Genomic DNA, 15089 nt, shown 5'->3' with positions numbered 1-15089 from the left:
GATATAGTATGCAGGGTTCCCAAATCTACTTGTTCATGGGAATCCTCCCACTTCACCCTTTTTAAAATTTCTTTTTATCTTGGAGATTTCTTGGTACTTTACACTTTACCCTTCCATAAGTTCTGGGACAGGAAGAGACTTAAGACGTATCACAGAACTGTATCCCTGACTATATATTTTTCTCTGGTATCTCCAAAATGTGCCCGTTGTGTGTTTCTAAGATTACTCGAGAGCTAAATGAGTATTTTCTATTCAAATCAAAATTCACAAAGCCAAGTTATTTTCATAAAAATTCCCCAAATTTTCTCCCCAACCCTCTAAACTATCCAAGTGAATCAATAAACCAGTTCATGAGAGGAAATTGCAGCAATTTTATATGCTTTTTAAAAATCAATGTTCAATTATAATCAGATTATAAAAGGAATCACATTGCCACATCTCCTTCTGGCTGTGCCCTCTAAGCCTGGCGTCCTTGGTTCTCAGTAACCCCCATTCTGCTGACAGGCAGGGAGCCGGGCCTCTAGTTCTATCTGATCAAGGGAGCTGTTGCGAGGCCCCCTGTTCTCTCTCCTGGAGGCCTGCAGGAGCTTCCGGAACTCCTGGAAATTTGGGTCTTTCCCTGGGGTAATGTGCCGCACCCTCTGCTCCTTTTTCTTAATGGCCTCTTTGATGCCCTCAATGTGGCACTTTTCCTCCTTCTCGGCTTTCAGTTTCAGGATGTGGTGGTTCTTCTCACGCAGGTGGTTGAGCTCCCGGAGGTGCTGCACCTTGTCCCTGGTGGTCTTGTGCACGTGACTCCTGGCCTGCCGGATCTTCTCATCTGCCAGCTCCACCAGAATCCTTTTGTGCATCTTCCTCTGCTCCTCGGACTCCCCCGCGCGCCACTTGGCCTGCTGCAACTGCTCCTCCTCCTTCTGGGCTTTCTCCCTCAGCTCACGGTGCCGCTCCTTCAGCAGGCCCTGGTGGATCTCTTGGGACCGCTGGAAACCTTGCTCCAGGGACAGCTGCCTAAGGAGCTCCTCGGCCTTTGCCTGGCAGTCCATGAGGACCTTCCGGGCCTGATAATTGATGAGGGAGCTCAGGTTGGTGTCCTGGACCTTCTTCTGGCCCTCTGCGGCATGCAGGTGCCTCTTGCGACAGGCCTCCACCAGCCTCCTCTGCAGCTGCAGGCTGTGCTGCTCCCGCAGGTTCCGCAGCATCCTCTCCTGCTCCCGCAGGCGCCGCACCTGGCACTGCTTTCGGTGCTCCGCCTGGGCGCGTGCCTTCTCCAGCTTCTCCTGGCACGGGTTCTCCCGGTCCTCCGGTTGCTCCTTCCACTGGCTTTCCCCAGGGGGCACGTTCTTCCCCTGGCTGTCCCGCCGCCGGCCGCGCTGCTCACGGCTCGGGAGGGTCTTGCGCTGCTCCTTTTCCTGCTGCCACTGTTTCTGGCTCTGCTGCAGCAGCAGCCGGCGCTCCTGCTCCAGGGTCATCTGGACTTTCCGATCTGAACGCTTCAGCTCCTCCCAGGCCTCAGCCGCCTGCTGCTGCAGCTCCCGCATCCGTCGGGCCTTCTTGAGCCGGGTCAGCACCAGGGCCACAATCTGCTGGTCCTGGAAGGACATCACCGCCTCTTCCAGCTTGTTCTTCAACACCTGGGTGTGTGGGCTCCGCATCTCTTTGCTGGAGGCCGAGGGCTGGGAGTCCTGGCTGGCTAATGACTCAACCTGATCACTGCTGCCTCTCTTCTGGGCGCACACGCAGGCTGAGTGCGGCCTGAACCTTTGGGAGGGCACAGAAGACCGCTCTGAGAGAACTGAGGAAGGGGACCAGCGACCTAGACGTCTGCTGTGCGGCACTGCCCACTGGTCTCCACCCTGTGCCTTTTCTATCCTGAATGTGCCACTCAGGGGAGTACCAGCTTCTCTGGGGTAAGGCGGGGGCGAGTCTCCCTGGGCCAGAGGGTAATGTGGGCAGGGCTGCTGCCGTTGGCCTGGCAGCTGGGTTTGCGGCTGCCAGGCCTGGCGGGGCTTGGTTCCTGCCTCTCCCCAGGTATCTTCCAGGCGCCTGCTGCGAGGCCCGTGCTTCCTGGCTCGGTCCAGTGGCCTGTAGGCCACGTCGCTCAGGCTTCGGCTGCCCCGTGGTGAGTCTGGGCACTCGCGCCTGCGAGAGTGTGGGGTGAACGAACAGTGCGGGTGCAGCCAGGGCACAGCATCCTCACTCTCCGCACCTGGAGTCCTGGCCCGGGAGCACGCGGCAGGGTCGGCTCCGGACCTTTGCCGGCACAGCAGCTGCTTGGACTCTTGCTCTTCGCCGGGCCGTGGGGGTTCCCAGAGGTCCAGGTAGGGCCGCGGGGAGGAGTGACCCAAGCCTGCCATCCTCCCTTTGGGCACGTGGAGCGTCTGCGCAAGGGGCCTGAGACCTCCAGAGGATGCTGCAGACACCCGCCCCGCCCCCCGGTCCCGAGGTCTAGGTCGACTGTGACGCTCCAGCCACTTCACAATGCGCTTGGCAGCTGGGTCCCCGCAGTCCTCAGCCCTTGCCTGGCGCCGCCCACCCCAGCATTGCTAGCAACCTAGAATGGGAAGGACAGGAGGCTGAGGATGGGGGGGGAGGGGAGAGGGGTTGCAGATTGGAAGAGGGGATCTGTAGGAAATCTGGGTGACATTTAAAGCTGAAGGTGCATAGTGTCCCCCCACCAGTCTTTCAGGCAGAAGTTTGAACTCGCATTTGCACAAAAATAGCAGGATTTTAAGAAAGCCCAGGTGAAGGCATCACCCTCAGAATGGAAGGGGTGGGTAGAAGGGCCGAGGCACAGTTTCAGGGAGGAGGTACCCTTAGCTGCAGAATCACCGTCCACCATGCATGTACCTCTGCAATGTGCTCAAATAGAAAGGCTTGGACACACATTAATACGCGACACCAGGCCGGCCACGGTGGCTCACGCCTGTAATCCCAGCACTTTGGGAGGCCAAGGCAGGTGGATCACAAGGTCAGGAGTTAGAAACCAGCTTGGCCAATATGGCGAAACTGTCTCTACTAAAAATACAAAAATTAGCCGGGCGTGGTGGTGGGTGCCTGTAGTCCCAGCTACTTCAAAGCCTGAGGCAGGGGAATCGCTTGAACCCGGGAGACGGAGGTTGCAGTGAGCCGAGGGCCACTGCACTCCAGTCTGGGTGAAAAGCGATACCACCCTTTTACCGTTTTAAGTTAGCAAGCCCAAAGTATGCTTTAATGTTTATATTTTAAGATCTTTAGAATAGGAAGGAGATGACTCTATTCCCTAATGTGGTAATTACTGCCATAGTCAAAATATGAATGCCACATGCACATTTTTGCAATAGCATCAATGAACACCATGCTGAAATCACATTATTTTTTGCCCTTTTCCTCCAGTTTTGTGGGATTCTTGTTTCTTGTTGAGGCACCCTTGGCTAATGGGAAAAAGCACTGGATTTGGTAGAGAAAATGAATTTGAATCTCCTCCACCACTTCACTCATGGGTTATTGGGCAAATTCCCTAACCTTCCCCACCTCCAGTTCCAGCAAGGTGGAATGGGAAGGGGGGCGTGATGATACCAGCATTGCAGGACTGTTGTGAAGGTCAGGTGAAATTATGCATCCAGAGGTTGGCATCAGAATACATTCAATAAATACGATTTTGGTGCCATGCTAAGCATCAGTTAATAGTTTTAAGACTTGGGCTGGGTGGTGGCTTATGCCCATAATCCCAGCATGTTGGGAAGGCAAGGCAGGAGGATCCCTTGAGTCCAGGACTTAGACCAGCCTGGGCAACATAGAGAGATCCTGCCTCTATAAGAAATTTTTACAAATTATTTGGGCATGGTGGGTGCATTTGTAGTCCCAGCTACTCAGGAGGCTGAGAGAGGAAGATTGCTTGAGTGCAGGAATTTGAGGCTGCAGTGAGCCATGATTATGTCACTGCATTCCAGCCTGGGTAACAGAGTGAGACTGTCTCAAAAACAAAGTGTTAAGACTTAAAGTAATATATGAATTTCCAAATATTTCTGCAGATTCCTAGCTAAAGAATGAAATCAATGTAATCCTAAATAGTTTAAGGACAGAGTTCTAGAAAGGGGTGACCCCAAGCTCTGTTATGTCCACACCGTACTGTGGATCCTGGCTAAGTCACTTCCCTTCCCTGGGGTTGCTGTGGTCTGAAGGTTTGTGTTTCCCCCAAATTCATATGTTAAAATTCTAACCCTCAAGGTGATGGTATGAGGAGGACCTTTGGGAGGTGATTAGGCCATAATGGTGGAGCCCTCATCAATGGTATAAGTGCCCTTCTAAAAGGAGCCCCAGAGAACTTCCTCATCACTTCTGCCATGTGAGGACACAGTGAAAAGATGGCCATCTCTGAACAAGGAAGAGGATCCTCACCAGACACCAAAACTGGTGTCTTGATCTCAGACTTCTTAGGCTTCAAAATGGTGAGAAATAAATTTCTTTCATTTATGTGCCACCCAATCCAAGGTATTTTGTTAATAGCATCCAGAAGAGACTAAGGCAGGGTTGCAATGAGGAAACAGTTCTGGATAGCATTCTACAAGTGTGACCATTCCTTAAAGAAGAAAAATGAGTATTTACCAACACCAATCCTCTTCATTCACACCTCCTTGAAGTATCACAGCAACCCTAGCTAGGAAGGACCAATAGACTTGATAATATTTTCCACTGGACAAATCTGAGACTTGGCCATTTTAACTGATTTCCCCAGGGTCACTTGGTCAATGGCAGGAGTTTTGACTTCAGATTCACTTCTCTTTCCGTGATACCGTGCTGCCTGCCTCTCGAGAAATGCACTTTAAATTGAACCATGCTTTTAAGAAAATTATGATCTGATGTACAGCAGAGGGTCATGGACACCATGTCCTTGAAGCCACGTGGTAGCAGCCTTAACTACAGTGAAAGGAGCCACTCTGCCTTGATAGGATCTTACCAGCCTGTCTATAGCTGGGGATAAGGTTTTTCTACTCGAGGTTTTATTGGCACCATTTGTATCCTTGTTAAATAAATTATTTCATGTGAATATAGTCCTTACTATATGGTAATTTAAAAAGTAAACCAAATTTGAATGAAATCATTTAACTTTTGAAGTTAGGAAATATTTCTACATGTATTGAGTTGTGCCGATAGCTGAGTGTCATATCTCTCTGTTGAAGCTTTGTAAAACATTTTGCAGGGACAAGTGTGGCTCTGGTCAATACCCAGGCTACTCCCACAGAGCCATGTTATGTGGATGAAAGCATATTCACCTGAAAGCCAGGATACCTGCCATCAACCAGTTCTACCACCAGCTGAGTCACCTGAGCAGTCATTTTCCACCTATGTCTCGGTTTCCTCATTCCTGTAAAGTCTCTTTCAGTCCCAAATGCAGCTGGAGAAAGGGTTCAATCTAGTAAATGCTTTATTCGACCTTTGTTCTGTAAAGCAAAAATGAGTTAATCCATGAAAAACGCTTACAGCAGTGTCTGTCTGCATGTGGTAGCTGCTTTATAAATATTAGCCATTAGAATCATCATTATCGTTATGCCAAGAGCACTAAAACCGTGGCAGTGCAGAGCTGAATTTAGACTTGGTTTGGGACAGAGCCAGAATAAGAACCCAATAGCTCAGATTTCCAGTTTGGAACTCTGGCCTCTTGCTTTCTCTGAAGGCTCTCAGGATTCCTCAGGGAATTGTGTATGGCTCACTCACCTCTGTTGACAAAGGAATAAAGGACACAGTCTTCACTTTGTAATGTTACACACATTTATTGATAATCTGGGCCAGGATTAGAAAGATGATATTGCTAAGAGAAACAGGTCTAGGTAACAGATGTCATAAGTGGTTAAATAGTTCACCCTAACAGAGTTCCCATGGGAGGATGGGGTGTGCTCTGTCTGAGTTGTTTATAAGAGAGGGCTCCATACAGGATGACATTGGAGCGAAACCTGGAAGGACAATTAGGATTGTCCAGAAAGGGATAAGCAGGAAGACACCAGGCCAAGGAAGCTGCATGGGCTGCAGTATGGAGCCTCAAATGCCTGGCACATTGGGGTCATGTGTGATATGTGTAGCAGGGGGATGGGGAGTGTGTGCATTGAAGTGGTAGGTGATGAGGACAGAAAGGTGGGCTGGGGCATATTCTGTAGGGCCTGCTATGCCAAGTCAAGAAGCATAGACATCCTCCCATTGGGCAGCAGCATCCCAACTGTGTCCAGAAGAGCTCCAGGGTTCCTCAGAGCTGCCTTGAACCCAGAGGGGCAGGACTGGAGGACTTCAGGGCAGGCTCTGAGGCCTCTGTCCTTGCTTTACCCAGAGCACCTTAGACTTTATCTGTTTTATATCTTGAGGCTCCTTATAACACCTCACTGAAAGAAATTGGGGTTCTTCTGTTTCAGTCCTGGAGAAAGGGCTCATACATCGACTATATAGGATCACAGCGGGGAGTCAATAAAAGTCTTGAAACCAGGAAAGTAACCCAATGGCATCTATATTTTACAAATCTCACTCTGGCAGCAGTGTAGATGATAAGTTAGTAGGCTGGTTCAGCAGTCTGGGCAGGCAGCAAGGAAATATAAACCAGGACAATGGCCAGGGAACAGGATGGGATGGATTCAAGGAACAGGCCAGAGTTTGAGGGTTCATGTCATGGGGATGCTTTGATATGGAGAAGGAGAGTTTCTAATCCAAGTGGCAGTGATAGCACATCTCCAGTCTAGGTGACCTTGAAGACAGAAATCTTGTAAATCAGGTAAAAGAAGTTGTAATAACAAGTGAACCCCACACAGAACAGCAAATAGAATGTCTGGAGCAAACCTACAAAACTTGAAAGACAAATATTTTCCTTTCAGGGGCCTAGTGGGGAAGCACCAAGCCTTAGCACATTGTCACAGAGCCAAGAAAATCCTCCTCACCTGCATCTGTAACATCTTATAGATCCCCCTCGGAGAATCCCAGGCTGGAAGGTATAGTCAGCTCTTTCCTGAGGCAGATGAAAGAGATGTTTTGCAAGTGCTACATGGCCAAGCCTTCCCTTGATACTAAGACCTATCATTTTTATTTGGCAGAAAAAAATCTTCAGTGTTTTTTGCTGGATGCCTTAGAATGTGGGCCTTCTGCCAAATAAAGACCTGGGCTTCCTAATTTGTTGGAGACTTGGAAAATATGGCAAAATGTGTGCTCTGACCCCAGAATTCAAATTCATCTGTGGAACGGAGATGTGTTTCATGCCCTTCCTCAGAACACATTGTTAGCTGTTGTGTTGACTTCAAATTTGATCTCTTGGCAGAGCACCTAATTCTTGGATGGGTCAAATGGGAGGAAAAAGCTACAGCTACTGTATAATACGGCATGGCATGTGCCCTTGAGCATGAATAATTTGAATTGATGTGTGCTGCAAATATAAAATACACACCGGATCTAAAGAGCAGTATAAAAAATGTAAAATAACTCAATATTGTTTTATATTGGTTATATGTTGAGATGATAGTATTTTGAACCCATTAGACTAGATTAAATGTATTATTGAAATTTTATGTTTCCTGTTACTTAAAGTGGCTACTAATAAAAACTGCACATGTGCATATACAATAGATAACATAGTATATTTCCTTTGGAGCTGCTGTAGACTAATTGAGGTTCTCCAATATTCATGTTGTAAGTGAAAGCTTTTTAACATTCAGGTAATTTTTATTCTATATAAATGTATTGCTTTGAAACCACCTTTTCTAAGAAAATAATATTTGTGTGGGACTTTTTTTTTTCTTCTTAATGGCTGGATGATAAGAGTAAATTATCAATTTTCTTTCTTTATTTTTTCTTTCTGAGATGGAGTCTCACTCTGTCACCCAGATGGGAGTGCAGTGGCACAATCTCAGCTTACTGCAGCTTCCGCCTCCCAGGTTCAAGTGATTCTCCTGCTTCAGCCTTCCAAGTAGTTGGGACTACAGGCGTGCACCACCATGCCTGAGTAATTTTTTGTATTTTTAGTAGAGACGGGGTTTCACCATGTTGGCCAGGCTGGTCTCAAACTCCTGACATAATGTGATCTGCCTGCCTCAACCTCCCAAAGTGCTGAGAATTACAGGCATGAGCCACCACACTTGGCCAAGTTTTCTTCCTCTCTCTCTCTTTTTGAGATGCTCTGTCACCAGGCAGGTGTGCAGTGGTGCGATCTCAGCTCACTGCAGCTTTGACTTCCCAGTCTCAAGCTATTCTTCCACCTCAGCCTCTTGAGTGCTGGGACTACAGGCATGCATCACCATGCCTGGCTGACTGTTGCATTTTTTGTATAGATAGGGTTTCGCCATGTTGTCCAGATTGCTCTCAAACTCTCAGACTCAAGTGATCCACCTGCCTCAGCCTCCCAAAGTGCTTAGATTACAAGCATCAGCCACAGCACCCAGCAATTACTAATTTTCAAAAATCAGTTTTGCAGTACAATTTCAAAGGATTTCTGTTACTTTATGCCCCACCTCCACTTTTTCCTCACTACACAGGAAAACAGATGCCCCTAAGTAACAGTATCTGAGAATACAGTACAGGGCCACTCTCTACATGAACCTAGGAGATATGGCTAGTTAAAAACATCAGACCCACAGAACAGTTAAAAAACAAAAGTATGCAAACACCCAGGGCAATAAATGAAAAACTTATGTTAATGTGGTGCTAAGAATGAAAATTGTAGCCTATCAACTTCTTTTTTAAAAAAAGAAAATAGTGGGATAAGGGCCTAGAAATAGGAAAGTTGTTACCATGGAAACAATCACTTACCCACAATGCAAATATTGCATGTGTATGAGAGGTTATATGTATAACTGATAGCAGATACATATTGAGCGGGTGTTAGAGCACTGCTCTAAGTGCTTTATGTGCAAACCCTACCACAACTATGCGAAGTAGGAACTGTTCTTTCCTGAGTCACAGAGAGAGAATTGCTCAAGATCATGAAACTAGTCGGCAGTGGAGTCAGGATCAGACCCTGGGCCCTCACCCAACCTCACATCGGATGGCCTTCTGTGGTAGGACTGCATAATTATAGCCAGAGAAAAATCACGTGTAGACTGGAGAGCAGAGAGGATTTTAAACACTTCTAGTTTTGCTGCATCTTAGGATTTTAATGTTTTTCACATTTGTAACCTTCATGCAATTAAAAGCAGGAGATGATAATTAACCAATTCTTATGAAGAGAAGAACTCAAAATAAGTATGCTTAGCATTGACAGTGAGTTCAGTTCCACAGGGAGATAACAGGACTGAGCTGCAGTTACTGGATCACTCAACAGTGACACAGAAATACAAAACAGCGCTGATTTTTGAAATGTTATTACAAATAGTTTGCAATGTTAAAACACAGGAAGACTTTGACCCACTGGAAACTTGCAGAAATAGCCTCACTTAATAACATATCCAGTTTGGAGTTCCTTCATCCTTAGCACCACATAGGCATGACATTGTTGTTTGTGATTACATGTGCTTTGTTGAAACTTTAAAAAAATGTGTGAGACTTTCAAAGTTTCATTTTTAAAAATTTTTCTGTTTTTGCTAAAATTGAGCATGACATTTTCAACCTTTAAGGAAATTTGTTTTTCAGAAAGATAGAAGTGAGGAAAGATAGTGCTGTAATAGAAGTCCGGTGATGGATGGTTTGCCGTGACTGCTGACTGTGCATATATTGTAATATGTTGTGCATTGTGAATCCTTTGCTGATGCTATCAGCAGGGGAGGGTACCCTCAGCCCACTTAAATTCTAGCCTCTGCATCCAGTAGATTTATTATACTATGAAAGAATTTTCAGTGGGCAATTCATAGTGTTCTTTTCACTCAAAGCCACCCACACATGGGGCTGGAGTAGAATTCAACAACCGTGGGTGGCCCTGTCTGTGCATTCAGCAACCAGTTCTGTCCATAAGAACCTTTTAAAAGCACCTTTGTCCACCTACCTGGGTCTCTGCACGGCCATACCCCTGGGGAGAGTCATTAACTCTTCTCCCCTTTGCATGGAATGGGGTTCCTTCTTGAAGTCTTGGTTCGGGGAAAGCCATTCCTAATCAGATGAAATCCTCTACACTCTCATAGCTCCTTTAGAGTAGCACCTTCTCTACTTGGTGGGTGTGTTCACTGCGGGCCTACACTTGAGAGTTCTGTGAAGATTTGATTCACCAAGTCATCCTCCAGTAAGTTCCATGAGAGAAAGGATCTCACCTGCATTTTTCACCCCCACTCAGTAACTTGATAAATATTTGTTGAATGAATGAAATAAATGATGGACTGCACTAAAAATTCACAGTCTAAAGGCTGGGTGCGGTGGCTTATGCCTGTAATCCCAGCACTTTGGGAGGCCGAGGTGGGAGGGATGATCACTTGAGGTCAGGAGGTCGAGAACAGCCTGGCCAACATGGTGAAACCCTATCTCTACTAAAGACACAAAAATTACCCGGGCATTGTGGCGGGCACCTGTAATCCCAGGTATTCAGGAGGCTGAGGCAGGAGAGTTGCTTGAACCCGGGAGATGGAAGGTGAGCTGAGATTACACCACTGCACTCTAGCCTAAGTGACAGAGTGAGACTCTGTCTTAAAAAAATCAGTACATGAAAAATAAAAATTCACAGTGTCTAAGCACTGCTGAGCTGGTCAGTGGTAGGCGTCAGTGCCTCTATCTGTATATGTGCACCTAGTGCAGTGATGATTTCTAATCTTTTCTATCTGACTCAAGCCCCTGACCACACCTTCGCCCACTCACTCTTTGCTCCTGTTCCCAGCCCTTAAATTTTAAACAAGATCAAGGTCATCAAAGCAAACTTCAACCTCCCCTTCCTCCGGGTCTTCATCTGTTTTCTCCTCCTTTATGACACAGGGTGGAAACTGATCCTGTCTCTTGCCAAAGCCCACTCCGCCTACTCTGATTCTGTCCCTCCATCCTCCCCAGGCTCTTGCTGTCTCCTGCATTTCTTATTTTGACTCCTCTTTCTTTTCTTCTCTCTCTCTCTGTACAACTATGCTCAAGTGACTTCTATCTCCCATGACCCTTACAGTGTAGCTCTAGGGCAATGCTATCCCACGGAACTTTCTGAGATAAGGGAAATGCTCTATATCTTTGCTATCCAATATGGAGCCCACAGGTAGTTACTGAGCACATGAAGTATGGCTGGCATGACTGAGGACAAATCACTTCTGGGTTGGAGATGTAAGGAAGTGGAGATAAATTATTGCCTATCTCTCTCCACTTGTATATAAGCTCTAGGAGGACAGGAATCTTTGCTTTGTTTAGTTGTATATTTCTAGCACGCAGAATAGTGCCTGGCACATAGTGGAACTCAATACATATTTGTTGAATGAATAGGTGGCTGAATTTTAAAAATGTATATAAAAGAAACATAGGCCTGGGTTTATGACTGTGAGCGTCTCTAAGGCCGAGATGATGTCTATTTGCATTTTTATGGATTTGCATTATGTTCAGCATATTTTAGGCACTCAATAAATTCTGGATGAAAGTTGAGTAAGAGTAATTTCAGAGCTCAGGTTTGTTTTCTTCTCACCCCTTTCCTTGGTGTCATTAAGTATTAACCTTCCTGAAGAAAATGTCCGTGCCAAGCTGATAATGTTTTTAAGGGTAAGAGTCTAAGAAGCAAAAAAAAAAAAAAAAAAAAAAAAAAAAAAGAAAGGCAGTGTGATAGAAAATGTAGGCACAGTGACATAAAATGAGATGAAAGAGAAAGATCAGGAAAATAACATTTTAAAATGTAATTAGCTACTGAAAGTATTTTTTTAAAGCACTGGTTTACCTTTACCTGGCAGTCAGCTGAAATGAAAAATATGACAATTGCTGATGACGACGTTGCACCATCTCATTAGCAATATTTGCCTGATTTAATCCAAAAGCCAAATATTGCTACACAGTGGCCAAAGCTTAAAGTTATCGAAAATATTTTATCCAATTCAGAATTAAATAAAAAAGTGAAAGGCCCAGAGAATATTTCTGTTGCTGTTTTTTACCCCAGTGATATAAATTTAACCAGCTGAAATCATATTCTAAGTATCAGATATTTACGCCGACTCTGAAGTGGCAGCTACCTTTGCATATTGAAATTACTTGGGGCTTGTTTAATGAGAAGCTTATCCATTAAGAACCCCACTGGATACAGAATTAATTGCTGGGGAAAGCATCAATAGCAAGAGAGCATCTCATAGTCCTTGCCCTAAAGGAGCTTTCCATGTAAACAGGTGAAACAAATATGAACAAAGCAAGAAAAAAAAAGCAAATAAATATATGAGTGTAGATTAATTTACAGTCTTGGTAGAGTTGGCTAGTTGCCCAGTGAAATTCGAGCTTCCCTTCAACCTTAGGAGCAGCTGTCTCTGGGATGACATTTCCCAGGTCTTTTTGTACTTACATGAGACCATATGACTAATTGGCCATGTGACCTCATTATAGTCAATGGAATGAGGGCAGAATAGATGTGGGCCACTTTGGGGCCTGGCCTGTATATGCCTTATCTTTTCTTCCCTGTGGGTTGATGTAAGAAAAATAATTATATGTATATAATAATACATTACATATCTAATTATATGTATTATATCTAATTATATAAATATTTATGTATAATAGATATTTATATGATATATAATATACATCACATAATATATTATGTATATGTAAAATTATATAAATATATAATTTTTTGTTTAAAATTATATAATATATAATATACAAAATTATATAAAAATGTTATATATTATATATTTTATAATTACATAGAATTATAAAATTATATTTATATAATTATATGCAGTTATACAGTAACATGATTATGTTACATATTATATATAATTATACTGTGATATAAAATATTTACTTATATATACTGTAATATATATAACATATATATACACATATATTTATACATATTGTATAAATATAATACTGTCTTGACCCAAGTTTTAAGGCCCTGGCTTAAGCCTGGTCAGTTCTGCTTTTTGATAAGCTGATTTCGTCCACAACCCTAGTCACTCATCCCATTCCCTTTTTGGGCACTCTTATGGGGACACTGCCCTAGTTGCCCCAGGACCAGGTACCAGACACTGGGGATAACCACTATGTTCCACAGCCCCCTGAAATTACTCAAATTACTGAAATCAGACAGTCCACAGGGAGTCCACAAAACCTAGCTAATGACATTCCCCTTGCCATACATAAGCTGGCTCAAATAGCCTTGACACAATCCGTGTGTAGCCTGTGTGGCAGACTTTTTCTTGTTTGGAGCTGTAAGTAACACAGAATTCTGCCTTTCATCTATTCAAATGCTATTGTGGTGTGTCCAGCCATCTTAAAATCTTGTAAAACAGCCGAAATGGCAAAGACCAGAAACTCTTGGAAACCATGTGTTGAATACAACAAAGTTGCTTTCTCCCTGGGTTCCTGAATGACCACTATACCCCAACTCCACTCATCCCCAACTCCCTCATTCGTGACCCTCCACCATCACCCTAGACTCTCCTATTGTGTTGGAGTCACTCCATGTTTTGCCTTACCTGTTGTGGCGGTTTAACCCACCCTAATTATCATGGGAAACAACCAACTGGCTGCTAAGGATACAGCGTGGGATGAGGACGCTCCCAGGGAGGGGCTGGGGCTCCTATCCCACCTCCTGTGAGGAGGGGAAACTGGAGGGAAGCTCAAGGTTAATCTCTAACAAAATGACAAACTAGTTTAGCAGTTAACGTTATTGCACATCCCTCCCTTCCTCTTCCAAGGGAACTCCTTCAGTTAGTCCCCTCCTCATAGGAGGTGGGATAGGAGCCCCCGTCCCTCCCTGGAAGCTTCCTCATCCCACGCGGTATCCTTAGCAGTGACTTGTTGGCTTCCTGTGATATCAGGGTGGGTTAAACTGCCATACCAGGTAAGGCAAAACATGCAGTGACTCAACATAACAGAAGTGTCTTTCTCATAGCACAGTCCAGGGTGATGACGGAGGGCACGAATTGGGGGTTTGGGAGTTGGGGTACAGCGGCCATTCAGGAACCCAGGTAGAAAGCCACGGTGTTGTAACTCTGTCTCCTTATGAGACAGATCATATGATTTCTCTTTTCATGGCATTCTCAAAGCTAACTCCATCTCATTAGGCACCAAGTTCATTCCCACTTTCTACCCTCCTTGTTTACCTTTTTTCTTGACTCTTGTGCATTTCAAATTAGTCCCTAATTACCACAGTATTCTACAATCTCCTCATCACCCTCCAGATAATAAAATAGAAGTCATAGCAATAAAACTAAACTACTTTTGACTACCCCTCCCAAACAATTCAATCTGCTCACACTAACCTGGATGTAACCCCACTGCTGTGAATCATTTCAGAACTTCTTTTGTGTTCATATAAATCCATAGAAAATCTATGGTATAGCCTTTCCATAAATTGTATCTTGCTGTACATTTTGTTCCATAATTTGCTTCTTTTGCTCAGCAACAATGTTACACGGAGCTCTCCTGTTCTTAGGTGGAAATCTAATTTATTCCTAACGGCAACACAGTGTTCCTTAGTATGACTAGACCACAATTAATTTAGCCATTCCATCATTCAGGTTGTTTCCAATTTTCCACTGTTAGAAAAGTATCTGCAGTGACTATCTTTGGACCTACTTTTCTGAGCACTTAACTATGTGCTAGGTGGTCTTCAGGTGCTCTTAAGGAATGATGTCATGTAATCCCCTCAATCTTTGTGTGAAGTAAGCACTGGCACCTCCTCTGTTTAGTAGATGAAGTATCCAGGTGAATGCATCAGGGTTTCTTTAGGGGTAGATGCTGAACAGTGCAATTGCAGGGTCACTTTCCCCTCCTTGCTAGTGATGGCCTGTTCTAAAAGTGCCTGGGATTTGTTTTAATCAGGTATGTTAAGACATACAGACATAGAAATGAGTGTCATGAAGGAAAAAGTTTTTAGAGTCAGAGATACCTAGAGGGAGTGGCATGGCATACAGTGCAGGGCCACATGAGGAAGCACCAGGTAGGTGTAGGGACAGAGGGAGTGCAAGTGCGGGGTGGGGTGGGGGAACATGGACAACAGCCTTTATTGCACTCTCCTGGGAAGAACAGTAAGGCAGTGTAAACAGACT

General features: G+C 44.8%; 1 protein-coding gene across 1 annotated transcript; it reads right to left on the bottom strand.

Annotated features, from left to right (window-relative positions):
• Positions 1 to 361: 361 nt before the first annotated feature.
• CCDC185 (coiled-coil domain containing 185) lies at positions 362 to 2414 on the bottom strand. Its single transcript, XM_003930317.4, has one exon. It carries the CDS (start codon positions 2352 to 2354, stop codon positions 480 to 482), a length of 1875 nt encoding a protein of 624 aa, XP_003930366.1. The 5' UTR covers positions 2355 to 2414; the 3' UTR covers positions 362 to 479.
• Between the last annotated feature and the right edge of the window lie 12675 nt (positions 2415 to 15089).

Source organism: Saimiri boliviensis, chromosome 14, assembly GCF_048565385.1.
Source record: "Saimiri boliviensis isolate mSaiBol1 chromosome 14, mSaiBol1.pri, whole genome shotgun sequence".
Taxonomy (NCBI): Eukaryota; Metazoa; Chordata; class Mammalia; order Primates; family Cebidae; genus Saimiri; species Saimiri boliviensis.
This window is presented reverse-complemented; position numbering and strand designations above follow the sequence as displayed.